The sequence below is a fragment of the Oxyura jamaicensis genome, chromosome 3, assembly GCF_011077185.1.
Source record: "Oxyura jamaicensis isolate SHBP4307 breed ruddy duck chromosome 3, BPBGC_Ojam_1.0, whole genome shotgun sequence".
Classification (NCBI taxonomy): domain Eukaryota; kingdom Metazoa; phylum Chordata; class Aves; order Anseriformes; family Anatidae; genus Oxyura; species Oxyura jamaicensis.
In genome coordinates this window covers 100008089-100023815 of record NC_048895.1, presented here as the reverse complement: position 1 = coordinate 100023815, position 15727 = coordinate 100008089, and the positions used below count along the sequence as shown (strand labels likewise).

The following is a 15727-nucleotide window of genomic DNA, read 5'->3' as shown; positions in this document are numbered from 1 at the left end:
AAATTTCTAAGTCCAAAGAGTCAAACTCCCAAGCTGGAAAAAAGTTACAACTCGCTGAAAGTATTTCTAGATATACATACAGATTTTCAACGTATACGGCTTTCAAAGCCTTTGACTGCTATGATACACCTAGGCCTGCCCCATATGGCCAAGGATGTATGGGAACTACAATAAAACACCATCTATAGATCGTAGATACTATTCCAGCAGTTCTTCTTTCACCCTGGCATCCCTGTCGTGGGTTATTAGTCATAGCCTGGCTACCCCAGATTATGCCAATATTAATTTACATATATAAACTGCTAATAGGTGGAAATAAAATCAATGACTTCCAAAGGCAAAACCAATGACTGTAAAACTGTAGTTTTATGTTCAGCAAGATAATCAGTCTTGCAGAAATGAGAAGTGTCTTCCCATTTCATTCTGTTGAAAGTGGGAAGTCATAATACGTGCTTTTAGGTAAGAGCCCATCACGTTCTACCACTCAAAGAGCAAGGACGGTTACCTCAGATTCAACCTATGCCTTCCCAAACCTACTTCCCCCCAGAATTAAAACCCTTCTTCGGGTATGTCATTGCTCCATGTTTCAGAGGTCTCACCACCTGCTATGTGGAATTCTTCCAGTGTCAGGAACGCGTGGGTCTCTAACTGACAGTCTTACCACAAAAAACTCACGAGTCCCACTGCTGTATGTCCCACTTTCTCTCTAGGAGTCCCAACATGTTTCGTTTTATTTTTCTAGGCCAATTCTTTTTGCAGACTCCAGACTCTTCTGTCCAGAGTCACGTTTTAACTGGAAAATACGGGTAGCTTAGTACTTTGATACACATATGCCACTCATCCAGAAAGTAGAAGTCTCATCAACCAGTTGATTCCCACCTAGCTTTATGGAATTGGAAATTTAAATGAAATTACTCTGTTATATGAACAATTGTTTTATTCAGCCATCTTTTGCGCTTTACAGCTGGAATTCTGGAAACTCAAACACCACATCTTTGCCTGTGAGCTTCTTGTAGACACCAGAAAATGTTTCCACCTGTGAAGACAGACAATCTTGTTTATATATACTGTACAGAAAAATAAAATCAATGTTAACACATTTAGGTATTACACTGTTTCCCACTGTATCTTCATATGAAACCAACTCTGAGGCTGATTCTTTTCTTCCAGAATAAGGTAACTGAGCATTTACATAGAAAACAAGTGTTCTACGGAAATACTCACAACCTCCTTCATTCACAAACAGAGAAGACCTTTGCATCTAAGTTTTCCTAAATGTGTCCCCACAAAAAAAAAAAAAAAAAGTAATCAAGGACTTAAGCAGATGTGCTTGGTAGCTTGGTACAGCCTGAACTAAGTGCTCCATGCTAAAAATAAGTAACTCCTTCCCCCCTTCCCACGAAGAAGCCAATATAACTACTTTACAGTCTTACAGTCAGGAAGGAGGCTTTAACAAGTTGAACTAGAGCTTTAGTTCAAAATTCCTTTGCCTCATCTTTAGCATCTCATTCCAAAAACACCAGGAGATTCTCCATTGCCACAAGTCAAAAAAGCTTTAGCCAAAGGGCTTTAGCTGAGAAATTTCGTAAGTAATGCAGCCATGTCAGAATTTCACCCCCATTCTGAATAATGTAGATTTGTTTACCTTGTGTTCAACATTATTCTGTTGTGCTTTGTCCAAATGGACTTTTATAAGTCTGCTGCCGTCCAGTTTTACGCGGATTCTCTTGCCCACAATTTCACTCGGGAAGACCAGATCTTCAAGAATGGCATCATGCACTGCAGTAAGCGTACGGCTGAAATGCCACATTCGAATCATTAAAACATGTCCTCAGTCTGCCAAATTCCCTAGTCTGCCAAATTCCCTAGTGGTATATTTTTTTTTCCTGTTTTGCTCTTTTTGTGCCTGGTGACAATTTTACTCTCTTGTACAGGTCATGGAGAAATAAAAGCTAAGTTCTACACTACATGCACAAGTTTAGAGTGCATGACAAAAAAAATAAAAAAAATCAGTAGCCAGGTTTTCACCTGTTCATATGTTGCTTTGCCCCATATGAAAAAAAAATGATCAAGTGTTACTTTGCCCCAGCAACCCCGAAACACTATTTCTACACATTTAAGGAAGTTTTACACCGGAACTAAGTTGTCCCGTCTGCAATTTTGCCACACATTCACTGGAAAATAAAGCATACAAGAATATGAACTACATACAACTGAATACGTTCATAAGATAGCCTGTTTTGAAAATACTGGTTTCTTCATCTGCCTAAACCCAAAGGGTCTGTGGTGTATTATACAAGAAGTCTAGCTGGGAAGTTTAGCCTGTGCTTAAAAAACATGGACTACACCTGTGTTCTTGAACTTGAACTGTCTGAAAGTAAGACTATAATCAGAAAAAAACAGGTAATTTTGTGTACCAGTCTAGATGACTAATAAGATTCCCAGCTTCCCCATCTGCAGTTTCAAGGCAGAATCACTAATAACAAAGAAACGTTTCTATAGCTGCATTTCAAACTTCCAAAATTTGAGATAGTTAAGACAGACGAACATCCATCATGTTTCTACACTCTGCGATACACATGTCAGTTTTACAACCCTACTACTCTGACCTAGTATCTGGCTGTAGAAGGGACAGTCTGCCACACTCTCCTTCCCTGCTGCTGAATAAAGCAGCACACTGACCAGGTTCACAGACCCAACTCCTCCAGCCAACCTGCAACACTAACTATAACGTAAAAGAGGCAAAGTCCTCCACAGGCAGGACTGCAAGTAGGTAAGTACTATGAAACTGCAACTTTAAAATCCATGCCTGAAAAATCTCAAAAGACAATTTAGGTGGGACACTATTGTAGTACTAGGACTGCAAGAAATTACAGAACCACGCTATGTATCATGAAGAGGACAAACTTTCAAGAAAGGAGCTACATTATGACACACTACGATAGAGAACAGGATAAAAGAGGCACTAACACAGTAGCATCCTGTATATAGCAGTATCTTAAAGACACTCAATAAGCAGGAATGCCATTTAACACAAAGGACTACAGTACTGCTGTTAAAATCACACTCTGCAGAACTACTTGCACTTACACCCTACCTCAACCACTCTCTCCATCCCTTCAGCCCTGTCTTTTGCACATCTATCATGTAATGAGACTCTCCCTACAGTTTCAAAAAAAAAAGCTTGTCAGCACACTGTGGAAACATAGACAGCTGCAAAGGTCACTTGAGCCACTATTCCAGTCACTGTTCCTAAGTCACTATTGCTGGCTACAGACTGGCTACAGTTTTAATGGGAAATACAGATCAAAGTTCCCCCAAAAATGCAATACACTGCTCCAAGACTGGCTACTTACTGCACCTTTTGGCAGTCAAATGGCAAAAAGTACTTCAACACTGTTAAGCAGTAACAGAAAGAACAAGACCACCCAATCATTTAAGTGAGTTCCCCCCTCCCCCAAAAAATGTTACTTCAATAAACCTCCAAGTTACAAAAGTCTGTTATTCTGCATTAATGTAACTTGCTTACCTCCTGGGACGCTTCTGCTTGTTTTTTGTGCGGCTTTTTCTTGTTGGCTTGGGCAGAATCCTCCTCTGTTAATAGAGAGAAATACAAGGGAATGTCATTTCATAGTATGTAGAACCAACTTTAACTACATGCTCTGTAATTTACTTTTTTTTTAGGAATGAGACGTGAAACAAAAAAAAAATGGAAACTTAAGTATGCCCAAAGGTACTTGCTGAAATACTAGCATTGCTTTATTTCTCATCTATCAATGAGAAATTATTTCAGTGCATTGGAAATATTCATAATTCATTACTCTCACCCTCCACACATAAAGCCAGGGTATATTTTTATTTCATCAGGTATACGATTATTTCACCATATTAATAATCTGAACTGATTTTGGGGAAGAGAAATCTCAGTTTCTTGTGAACTGAGTTTACTCCCCTGCATCAAACTTAAGGTTATTTTAATCCCACAGACAGCTAGGTGACACCTGAGACAGAGACACTGGTCTGAATTACACGACCTACTACTCAACCCTGATCAACTCCTGGTTTAAAGTATTCTGTTCCAAGAACAGCATCTATAGATATTTATGACAGTTTAGATGATTAAGACTTATTTTCTACTTCCTTATCTGCAAATGTAGATGTTTTAACACCCTGAGTTTTAGATGCAGTTGTAGCCATCTGCAGTACTTTCAACCAACACATCAGAGCTTCTCCACGACTATACACATGGGTTGGTACTATAACCCATACCGGCTCATGTCACATTCAAAAACATTTCACCTTCAGCAGAACTGCACATATTCTCTTTCAAGATACCGACTGCTATACTGACAGGGAATTCTCTAGCACCAAGAATAAGTGAGCCAGAAGCACTTCATTAAAAGTTTTCTCATCCACAAAGATTCAGGGTAAGGTACTCTGGCTCTCTTAAAAGTATGTCACAATGAATTTTTGCTGAAGAGGTGCAGTCTAACAACTAGTCATCTGCCCTGTAGACATATCTCCAGAGTTTGTTTTCCCCCTTAGTACTGCCCACGGAGCCATCCATCACCATTTTGTTGTTCAGCTCCTTCTATAAACTCAGAACTGCGGTTAAGTCATTTTAGGCCATCCTTTCCTCTGCCATTAACTTGAACGTTAAATGCTCAGATTATGTAAATGTGCTATGGCTACTATTAATATTTGCTGTCTTTCACTTTCAAGCTTTGCTTCTCAAACTTATGAAGAAGGAGACTAGAACAGGGAAGTTACATCCTCCTCCAAAAAAACCTTCCCATCTCACCAACAAGTTTACACAGCCTTGGCTCCTAGCTGAAATCATTTTAGTTTACATCCACAGAAGGACATTCACTGCATTTCCTACTAGTACAAAAACACACATTGTATCACTGTTACCTTGAATGGACAAGACAAGCAGGGCAGCAGAACATTGGAACGGGTTATCCAGAGAGGTTGTGGAATCTTGATCCTTGACTGTTTCCAAGACTCAGCTAGACAAAACCATGGCTGACCTGATCTAATGTTGGTAGTAGTCCTGCTTCACGCACAAGGATGGACTAAATGACCTCCAGGTATGGCTTCAAATCAACATTTTTGTTATTCTAAAAGTGTTTTACCTGAGCAATGAACACCACATGCTTTCCACTGAATTTCTTCTCCAGCTCACGTACTAGCCGCACCTGAATTTTCTGGAAAGATTTCAGCTGAGGAACAGGTACGAAGATAATGATGGCTTTTCTGCCACCACCCACTTCTATTTCCTGAAACAGAAGTAAAACGTTACCTAGGGGTTGAGAAGCAATGGTCAGTTTGATCATGAACCCTCTGAACACAGACATTTGGTAGCCTTGCTTACAACTTCATAAAACAAGAGCATCGAGGAAAAGCACCTGCTTTCATGCATTTAAGCACAAGGATTAAACAGAAAAACCTGTCAGAGCACTTGCTATGCTGTAAAGGAGTGCTGCAAAGCCCATTGCTTCAGCAAGGATTCTAGCTCCCTGAAGCTCACCATCACACCTGAGATGTTACTTACAACTTGACACAAGGTTCCAAGAATTATTTGACTCTAACAGATTCTAAACAAAGATTACTGTAATAACTCTTGGTTTTGAGTAGCTACTTCATGGCAGTGATATTCTGTATGCTATCTTCCAAAGCCTGCATCACTACTCAAAATTCTTTCACCTCCAAAAGTCAGTTTTACATCACACCAGCACAGAATGTTTTCTCCCACAGTTGTTCAAAACCTAGGTAAGTTGCAGCAGCTTACAAGGCACTTCTCCCCTGAATGTAAACACAGACATGCTCATTCTCCAACAGAAACGTTTGCCACCAGCTGTGTTCCCCCATGAGCTAACTCAGATGCCCACAATGTTTCTCCATAAGACTAAGTAGTTAAACTCAGTAAATAACAGACTTTTTTTTTAAAAAAAAAAAAAAATTCCTCATTGCAGACAGTACATACTGATGTACTTCAGCAGCAAACCAGCTCTTCTGTAGGGCCCTGAACTCCAGTGAAGTTAACACATATACCAAGCTGACTTCTGCATTCCCACATTCTTTAATTCAGCTCTAATCAGTTGTGCCTTTGTGCATGTCAGTGGGCTTGGGAAAGAACCAAAAAGCAGTCTGTCTAGGTCTCTGGCTACAGCAATCAGCTTCAGAAGTTCCACCCAGTCCCCTGGTCTGACAAATTCTAACAGTGACTTTCTTCTTGCTGTAAGAATGCAGTTGCCTCTTTAAACTTAGACTTAAAGAAAAAAAAGCTAAATCTACACAATCAAGCCAGCCTATTATATTGATCCACCTCATCTATCACTTGTTGCCTAGAACAGGATTTATAATAAAGTAACTTTACAAAGTATATTACAGTTTATGTTCCTGACAAAGACTTTATAACATATGCATTACTGATAACCACAGAAACATTCAGATCTCAAGCCCCATTTGGTGAGACGGAACACAGAATTTACTATTAACACACTTACTTATAGCACCAAACTGCCACGCGAGTTTTTACAATGACTTTTCAGACCAATGCCTAAAAAAGAAGCTACTACAAAATCATACACCTTAACAGCCAATACCAGAAGGTAAACCACATCAGCATACAGGAAGCCATCACAGGCTACATACAACTAAAGACATCATTCAACTGGTACATTAACATTTGTAAATATTAACACCACACAGAGCAAGCTACCAAGCAATTCTTCATGGAGAACATCTCTTCATGGAAAACATCTGGCCTACCTTAGCTGCTGTGATGTTCAACTCTCGCAGCTGAGCCTTTAAGTCAGAATTCATTTCCAACTCCAGGAGAGCCTAGAGAAAAAGAAGTTTCAGAAAAATCCATTATATGGGGTTCAACTCATAAAAAAACAAAAGCAAACAAACAAACAAAAACTTGAAAACCTTGAGCACAGAGTCTGTCCACAGTGGTAGAAATGAGCTACAAGTATTTTTTTAAGCAAAGACTTTGCTTCCTGTAAGTCACACTGACAGGTGCAACAAATTCAACTGGTGGGAACACAGGCTATCACAGTTCTTAAACAAAACCAGGAAAGAGGAACACATTTAGACAGCATCAGCCTCAAAGTTTACGCTCTAGACATCTGTCACAACATTGTCTCCACAACTTGTACTTGGTGAGCAAACGGCAGAAGGAAAACACACGTACCTGGGATATACCCGACTCAAATTCATCTGGCTTCTCGCCATTAGGCTTCACAATCTTTGCGCTAGAGCTGAACATGGCCTTTCTGCAATGCAAAACAACATCTCAGTCGCCAGCGGCAGCATGCCTTCTGCAACAAGCACCGCGTTAGAGCAGACTCCGGCCGTTCGGCCACACGCTTCAAAACGAAAGAGAGGAGCACCTCACATCCACGCGACCCCCGCCGCAAGGGAAGGCGACCGCAGCAAGGCGAGGAGCAGCTGAGGGGCTGAGGAGCGAGGCCGCCGCTTACACCCTGGCGGCTGCCGTGGCCCAGGAGCGGCGGGAACCCCACGTGCGGCCGAGCAGGGAGCCCCTCACGGCCCTCAGGGCTCCGTGCTCGGCCCCGGCCGCCTCCTCACGGCCCGGCGGCCTCCCCTCAGCGCACACTCACGGAACGAGGAGGAGGAGGACGACAACCCCCGGCGACTCCCTCCCCACAACTCCGGGCTCCCCGCGCCCATCGGGCTCCGGGCGGGCGCTAATCGGGGGTATCCCGGCCCCGACAGGCCGGCGGAGCAGCCGGCCCGGTCCCCGGCGCCATATCGCGGCGGCAGGAGGTGAAATGGCGGCGGCGGCCAGGCCCGAGCGGGGCCCGGGCACCCACCTCGCTCAGCGCCGGCCTAGGAAAAGGGAGAGATCTCGCGAGAGCGGCGCAGATCGCAGCCCGCTCCGAGCGCTCCGCCCCGCCCACCCCGCCCTAGGGTGAAGCCGAAGCCGGAAGAAGGGCAGAGGGGAGCCGCCGCGCGCGCAGGAGAGCACGGGGGGCTTCTGCCCGGATGACGCCGCAAAGGGTTCGCCGAGTACTGGCACGGCGCAGGCGGATGACGGCAGAGGCAGCGGCAGGGATGCGGGGAGCGGGCCGGGGCAAAGGCAAAGCACGGAGGGAGGGGGGAGCGGAGGCGCCGCCCGTGTGCAATGCGGGCGGCGGGCGCAGCCATCGCCTCTGCTTGTGAGGAATGCGCTGTCCTTCCACTCCGTCACTGACTTTTGTTTTCTTATTTTCGTGTTGGTTTTTGTTGTTGTTGTTGTTGTGTTGTTTTATTATTTTTTTTTCTCTTTGTTTTTTCTTTTTTAGGGAAAGCCCACCCTTTCCACCCTGCCTTTCCCCGTCGTGCACACCTCACTTCAGCCCACTTCCCCTTGGGCCTGGGGGGCATGAGGCAGCCTCGCTGCCCTGCTCCCCTCAGGGGTGCAGCCTCTGGTGCCAAAACACATTTTCTGTAAATAAAATGGGGTCTGTGCTGGGGCAGCCCAGCACAGCGGCCAGTGAATGCTAAAACCCTTTGCAAAACGTGCTGCTACCTCTTCTGGCACTCCTTCACCTGCATAAAATGCCATATAAAAACCAGGAGCAGGTCCTTCACACACATAAAATACCATATAAAAACCAGAAGCCATCAACTTTAAAACATGATAGCAGATGATCTTTCTTTAATACTCTCCATTTCATTCCACATCCAGTTTAATGCATTGAGTTCACCCCTGATGTTCAGCCCCTTCCTCAGCCCGGGGAGGATGTTCTTGCAGAACCCAGAGGCCCTGTGGCAGGGAGTTTACTAAGTAGTCATTAGAATGGAAATAATGCATGTTCAGGTGCTGACTCCAAATACGAGTCTGGAGCTCCACATATTCTCTCATCACTGGAAGCACTTTTTGTTACATATGGTGTTATAACAAAGACAGCACTATTAACAATAAAGTTGCAAGCTGCTAAAATATAATAATAGAATATCCCAAGTCAGAAGGTATCCACAAGGAACATCAAGTCCAACTCCTGGCTACACACAAGACCACTCAAAAATCAGACGCTATGTCTGAGGGCATTGTGCAAATGCTTCCTAACTCCAGTAGTCTCAGTGCTGTGACCACTGCCCTGGGGAGCCTGTCCCAGTGCCCCACCACCCTCTGGGTGAAGAGCCTTTCCCTAACCCCCAGCCTGACCCTCCCCTGTCCCAGCTCCATGCCTTTCCCTTGGGTCCTGTCACTGTCCTCAGAGAGCAGAGTTCAGCACCTGCCCCTCTGCTTCCCTCATGAGGGAGCTGCAGGCTGCCATAAGGCCTCTCCTCAGCCTGCTCTGTTCTAGGCTGAACAATCCAAGTGACTTCAGACGCTCCTCAAATGTCTTACCCTTTAGGCCCTTCACCATCTTCATAGCCCTCCTTTGTATGTTCTCTAACAGTTTTACGTTCTTCTGATATTGTGGTGCCTCCAAAACTGCACACATTACTCCAGATGAGACCTCACTGGCACAGAGCAGAGCAGGACAATCCCTTCCCTCGACCAGCTAGCAATGCTGTGCTTGATGCACCCCAGGACATGTTGACCCTCCTGGCTGCCAGGGCACACTGGTGATTCATACTCAACTTTCTGTCAACCAAAACCCTCAGATTCATTTCCACAGTGCTGATCACCAGCCTTTTGTCCCCCAGTTTGTCTGTACACATAGCCAGGGTTGCCCCATGCCGGTTTCAGAATCTGGCAATAGCTCCTGTTAAACTTCAAGCAGTTTAGACAAGGCCTTCCTACCCTCAACGTAGTCAACAGCTCCTCTTAATTTAGTGTTATCTGCAAACTTACTTAGCATACACTTGAGACCTGTGTCTAAGTCATTTAGGAAAACACTGAAGAGAAATGGCACAAAAATTGGGCCCTGGGGAACCCCACCAGTGACTGGCCATCAGCCTGATGTAGCTGCATTTACTATAACCCTTTAAGCCCAAACTGTCAGTTGTCAATATTATGTATTTGTCCAGGTGTATGCTGGACATTTTATCCAGAAGTATAGAAAGCTTTTCTGAAATCCAAAAAGATTACGTCACCTGCCTTCCCTTGGACAACTAGATGGGTGACCTTGTCATAAAAGGGAATTAAATTTGTTAAGCAGAACTTTCCCCTCATGAACCCGTGTTGGCTGGGACCAATGACTGTACTGTTTTTCAGGTGTTTTTCAATAACTCACAGAATAATCTTCTCCATAAATTTAGCAGGCACTGAGGTGAGACTTCTTGAAAATTGGAACCACATTTGCCAGCTTCCAGTCAAGTGCAACCTCTCCAGATTCCCAAGACTGTTGAAAAATAATTGAGAGGTCTCCCGATGACAACAGCCAGCTCTATGAGTACCCTGAGAGGAGTCCCATCAGGCCCCATAGACGTACATGCATCCAGCTTCAGAGGCAAATCCCACACAAGTTCGGGGTTGGCTGGGAGTTTATCATTACCGTGGTCATGGTCCTCCAACTCAGGGCACCTGGGGTCCCAGAGCTCATCATCAGTGTTGAAGACAGAGGCAAAGAAGGTGTTAAATATCTCTTATTTGTCTATATCTCTATTTGTGAGGTCACTATCCTCATCAAGTAATGAACCAATGTTTTCTCTAGTCCTCCTTTTGCTGTTGACATATTTTTAAAAGCCCATTTTATTGTCCCCCACAGTAGTGTCCAACTTCAACTCTAATTGACCTCTGGCTGCACAAATTTTCTCCCTAAAATGGCAAACAGCATCTCTGTAGTACTCCCATGTCACCCAACCTAGCTTCCACTGGCCATACACTTCCCTTTTCTGCCTAAGCTCTTTCTGGAGCTGCTCAGATCCCTGCTCAGCCAAGTGGTCCTTCTGCCCTGTCTGCTTGAATTCTGATATTTTGGAATTGCCTCTTCCTATGCTTTTAGGAGGTGGTACTTAAAAGGTGACCATCACTGGTGGACCCCAAGACCTTCAAAGGCAGTTTCCCACTTACTAACTAGTTCTCTGAGCAGCCTGAAGAGCTGTTTGTATCAGCTGTGTGGTATCCCAGTTAACATCTGGCAAGTTGAAGTCACCCACAGGGACAAGGAGAGCTGATCTAGAGATACCTCTTAGTGTGTTTCAGAGCACTGGTTCAGCGCTCAGATTCCCTGAATAACCCCAAGAGCAGCCAATTTTAACATGTAATGCCACATTCACTAGCACTATATAGTCTGTTACAAAAAATAAAAAAAAATAAAAAAAAAATCCAACAATGGAGTGATAAGCTTGTGCTGTAAATGAAACACTGCTGAGAACACCCACACACGCCAATGCTAATCAACCAAAGTACCTGCAGAAGGCAGCCTATCCTATTTTCTAATATTTGCAGGCTTTTTGCTAAATTTCTGATAGTCAGAAAATCAGACTGTTCAGCTACCATTTTTCTCCCGAGTCACTCTTTTTTCCCTGCATGAATTCACAGAATAGGAAAAAAACTGCCCAACTCATACTGACATTCAGGATTAGTATTTATAGAGATGTGAAATTATCTAAACAGCTATGATGAGTATCTGACTGAAGAGTAAAAAAAAAATAAATAAATAAAAAATAAAAAAGGAAAGATAAGTAATCACCTCAGCATTCCAGTAGTCTGCATTCAGTTTATACTGGGAAATCCTTTACAAGAGACAGAAAGACTGGATCATGTGCAGATGGATCAAAATTGCATTGTTCAGAGTGTTAATGAAGAAATAAAAAAGCAATGTGACTTTCTACGACTTCCCATTCCCATGATAGTAGTGCTACTGAAAAGACCGATGGGAGAATTGAGAGAACAAGGTGCAAATAGGTGTTTCCTATCTGATACGCACTAATTAATGAGGTCCATATGACAGGCAGACTCGGAATGGACCAGGTGAAGTGGAAAGAATGAATTTGCTGAGTTACAGGAGGACCCCAACAGCAACAGGACAAGGTCTTATGATGCTATCAATAAAATGATTTAGTATATTAGCTCGAAGAAACAGAAGGCAAAACTGGTCAGGGTCATAGCTAAAATCAGAAGCAAAAATAAGTATGTTACCAGCTCACTCCTCCAAAAGATGCTTGTATAACCATGCCATCTTGGCAATGTTCATTGGTAGACTGTTCCTCTAAGGGTCCACTAAGGACTGTGATGTTAGGGGATTACTGCTTTGCAGCTTCATTGACACATAGCTTTACATGGAAGCCTGGACAGGTTTTTTGTTCTACAAGATCTTGGTTCAGAAAGGCAGGAAAAGCAATACTTATTTTTATTCTCTTTATATTTTTAATCAACATAATCAGATGCCAATATAACTTACACTTGTAGGGTATACTAGAGAAAGTGACTACCTAGTGACCTACCTATCTAAAAGCTTAGTTTAAAATAGGAGATGCTTCCTTCATTGAGGTCTCATCAAATTTTGCTTTTAAAGCTTCTGAAGTGAACCACATTTCAATTTAAACATGTTTCAAGTTAAAATATTTATCAAAGAAGGTTAAAATGTTTAGCAAATGTATACATTACATGCATTAATGTGGGACAAGGCACACTAATATTTACAGTAAGTTTAAATAAAACATCTTACAGACATACTCATACTTAAGCGATGAGCGTATTTTTGTATACATATATTAAGTCCTATTTTTTTCTGCAGACTGTCAGTTATAAATACAGAAATGACTGCCAAGAAAATATGTTAATAAATGAATAAATCAAACAAGTTTTGGTTCGCTTATCTAGTGATAGTAAAAATGCCAGCTGCCACAAGAGGAAATAGGTCTGTCTTACCACTACAACACAACAGCAATGAGAAATCAGCAACAGATATGCAGCAGTAAGGGTAGGGCTGGCTGATCATATGTAGCCTCAGTTTTACCAACTGGGAAAAAATGAAGGCAACGTGTATGGTACTCAGTCAACTTCAAAGTCTTTCTGTTTGTTTGAATCTGAATTCTGCATGTTGGTCATGATAGCAAAAGATCTACTGTTCAGTCCTTGCCTGTAAATTGGATGTATGAATGTCTGTTCAACCCAAGAATTAATGAGTGCAATCGAAGGTCTTTTCTTCCCCTGTTTAACTTACTGATGGCTGCTCTTCTGTTATGTCCTGCCCAAAGAAGACAAGTTATACAAATGTGTAAACCTGTAAGGAATAAGAAACCCATCTGCTATAAAAAAGGCATAACTCAAATAAAAGTAAACCAACTAAAAATATCACAAACGAAGTAGTGAAAAGCCTGACAGTCTCAGTGGAAACCTTTACAGAGACAATTCAAGGAAATAATCTTGATCTGAGAAAATCAGAAGTAAGCATTCTGTACATAAGGATAGCATTAAGTCTCATGAATATCTTAGATGAAGCAAGAAAAAAGGCAGTAAATGTATTTTGATACCACTCTGACCAAATTCTTTTTGTATTCCACCAAAGTCTGTCAAAAGATGCATAAGATCTTCTCCCAGTACATGATACCGCTTGACACAAGGACATGAAACAGCAGGTTGTAGCTGAGCATGGTGTGGTATGTGGGGCTGGGCAGCCATGGGAGTCTCTCCTTCTCTAGGACCCCAACAAAAGGGATGCACCCAACCACAGTTTCTCTCTTCCTGTGTGACACCATATACCTTGCATGCAGTTAGCTATCACAATTCAAATCAAGCTAGCCAGCACAAAAGGTCATGGAACTGGAGATAGGATGGGATATCTGTTCCATGCTGAGATATGTGGGATTTTCAAAGTAGTTGAGTCTGGGAAACAGTTTAATGACCTTCAGGTCTATGGCTTTTAAAGTCCTAGATATGTGGAAGTTTGCACCATCTTTTAGTACATTTCATATTTTTCGTTCCTTCTTCGAATGCTTTTCAAGATGAGAAGGATAAACTGGGATTGTGCAACAGTCTGAAAGGTATACTCATTCCTGAGTGGTGCTCAATTCATTTTAATGTCTTATTAAGGACCAAGAGTCCACTGGAGCTTATCACGAGAACAAGATCATCATTTAGGTAGGCAAGGAAGAGTTTTATCTGAGGACCAGTGAGATTTCACTGTTTTTTAGTAGCTGAGGCTCTGATCCTTCACATGACTGTACCAAGTTTTATTTATGGGGAGAGCAAAATCTCTTATTTTTGGAGGAAGGATCTAATACAAAAATTGAAACAGGCAGAAGGATCATGGGGTTCTCCCAAACCACAGACTCAAAGTAATATTAAATGCTGCAAATACCACTTCCCACCATAAATTGAGGATGCTTGAGTTATTACAGAATCACAGAGGGTTGGAAGGGACCTCTGGAGGCATCTGGTCCAAGCCCCTGCTCAAGTAGGACCACCCAGAGCAGGTTGCCCAGGGCCATGTCCAGGAGGCTTTTAAAGATCTCCAAGGAGGAGATTGCACAGCTCCTCTGGGCAACCTGTGCCAGTGCTCTGGCACCCACACAGAAAATAAATGCTTCCTGATGTTCAGGTGGAACCCCTTGTGTTCCAGTTTGTGTCCATTGCCTCTTGTCCTGGCACTGGGCACCACTGAAAAGAGCCTGGCTTCATCTTCTTTGCACCCTCCCTTCTGGCATTTATAGACATTGCCGAGATCCCCCCTGAGCCTCATGATCTCCAAGCAGATCAGTCACAGCTCTGTCAGCTATTCATAGGAGAGGTGCTCCAGTCTCTGGATTTTGGAGGCCCTCTGCTGGACTCTTTCCAGCATATCCCTACCTCCCTTGTACTGGGAGGCGCAAAACTGGACACAACACTCCAGGTGCAGCCTCACCAATGCTGAGTAGAAGGGAAGGATCACCTCCTTTGACCTGCTGGTGAAACTTTGCTTAATGCAGGCAAGAATATCATTAATTTTCTTGGCAGGAAGGGCCCATTGCTGGCTCTTGGCCAACTTGGCACCTACCAGAACCCCCAGGTCCTGCAATGCAGAGCTGCTTCCCAGCTGGGTGGGCCCAGCATGTCCTGGAGGTTGCCTGGGGCTGTTCCTCCTGGGGCAGGACTGGGCACTTCTCCTTGAACTTCACAAGGTCCTCGTCAGCTCATCTCTCTGGCCTTACGTGTGCTACCTGGGCTCTGCTGGGCGCTTCCTCCCCTGGCTTTAATACATTGGGAAGTTTCTGGACTGGGATTACAGCTTCATGAGAGAAACACATATGCCTGGGCTTTTCTCATGAGCAGGTTTTGTAAACTTCCACGTCGTTCCCCATGGGCAGGAGCTGATGGTTTAGTTGGCACTGAAAACACAGTTATTGTGATTTTCAGTAGCAAACGTTTTGACGTGTAGGGCTTTCCTTAACCCTAGTTTCAGGTCACTTAAAATGTCTCCGTTGCTGGAACTGTGTTATTCCATAAAACTCATTTGATACTACTAATAAAAAATAAAATAAAATAAAAATACTTTTAGCCCCCCATAAACAAAAAAAAAAAAAAAGAAAAACGAAAATAAAAACACCCACACTTTTAGCCCTCCCAAAGCAATATAAATAAATAAATAAATGAAAGCAGGTTTATTTCAGTCACAGTGAAAAGAGCACGGAAAACATGACAGAACCATGTAACCAAACCACAAGTTTTCTTTTATTCTCAAAGCCGAGCCGTTTCCCTCCCGCCCCCCCTCCCGCTTTCCGCTCAGCGTGACCCCCCTCGCGGCCCGTAGCGGCTCGCCGTGCGCGGCTCCCAACCGGCCGCGGCGCATGCGCAGCGCGGGGCGGCGGCGGAGGCGGCGGCAGCGGCTGGGGGGGG

General features: G+C 43.5%; 1 protein-coding gene across 1 annotated transcript; it reads right to left on the bottom strand.

Annotated features, from left to right (window-relative positions):
- Positions 1-919: 919 nt before the first annotated feature.
- On the bottom strand, positions 920-7916 carry RPS7 (ribosomal protein S7). The gene is made up of 7 exons (XM_035320994.1): positions 7845-7916; positions 7202-7283; positions 6775-6846; positions 5136-5279; positions 3530-3594; positions 1646-1796; positions 920-1036 (listed from the first exon to the last, which is right to left on the bottom strand). Exons 2-7 carry the CDS (start codon positions 7274-7276, stop codon positions 959-961), a joined length of 585 nt encoding a protein of 194 aa, XP_035176885.1. The 5' UTR covers positions 7277-7283; positions 7845-7916; the 3' UTR covers positions 920-958.
- Positions 7917-15727: the final 7811 nt, after the last annotated feature.

What these genes read in the sequence shown, in the direction of transcription:
- RPS7 (XM_035320994.1), bottom strand. Translation starts at nt 7,276, where the DNA reads ATGTTCAGCTCTAGCGCAAAGATTGTGAAGCCTAATGGCGAGAAGCCA. An exon ending in ATGTGGTGTTCATTGCTCAG is followed by an intron (nt 3,595 to 5,135) that starts GTAAAACACTTT and finishes CTCTATTAACAG; the next exon opens with AGGAGGATTCTGCCCAAGCC. An exon ending in AGAATAATGTTGAACACAAG is followed by an intron (nt 1,037 to 1,645) that starts GTAAACAAATCT and finishes CTGTCTTCACAG; the next exon opens with GTGGAAACATTTTCTGGTGT.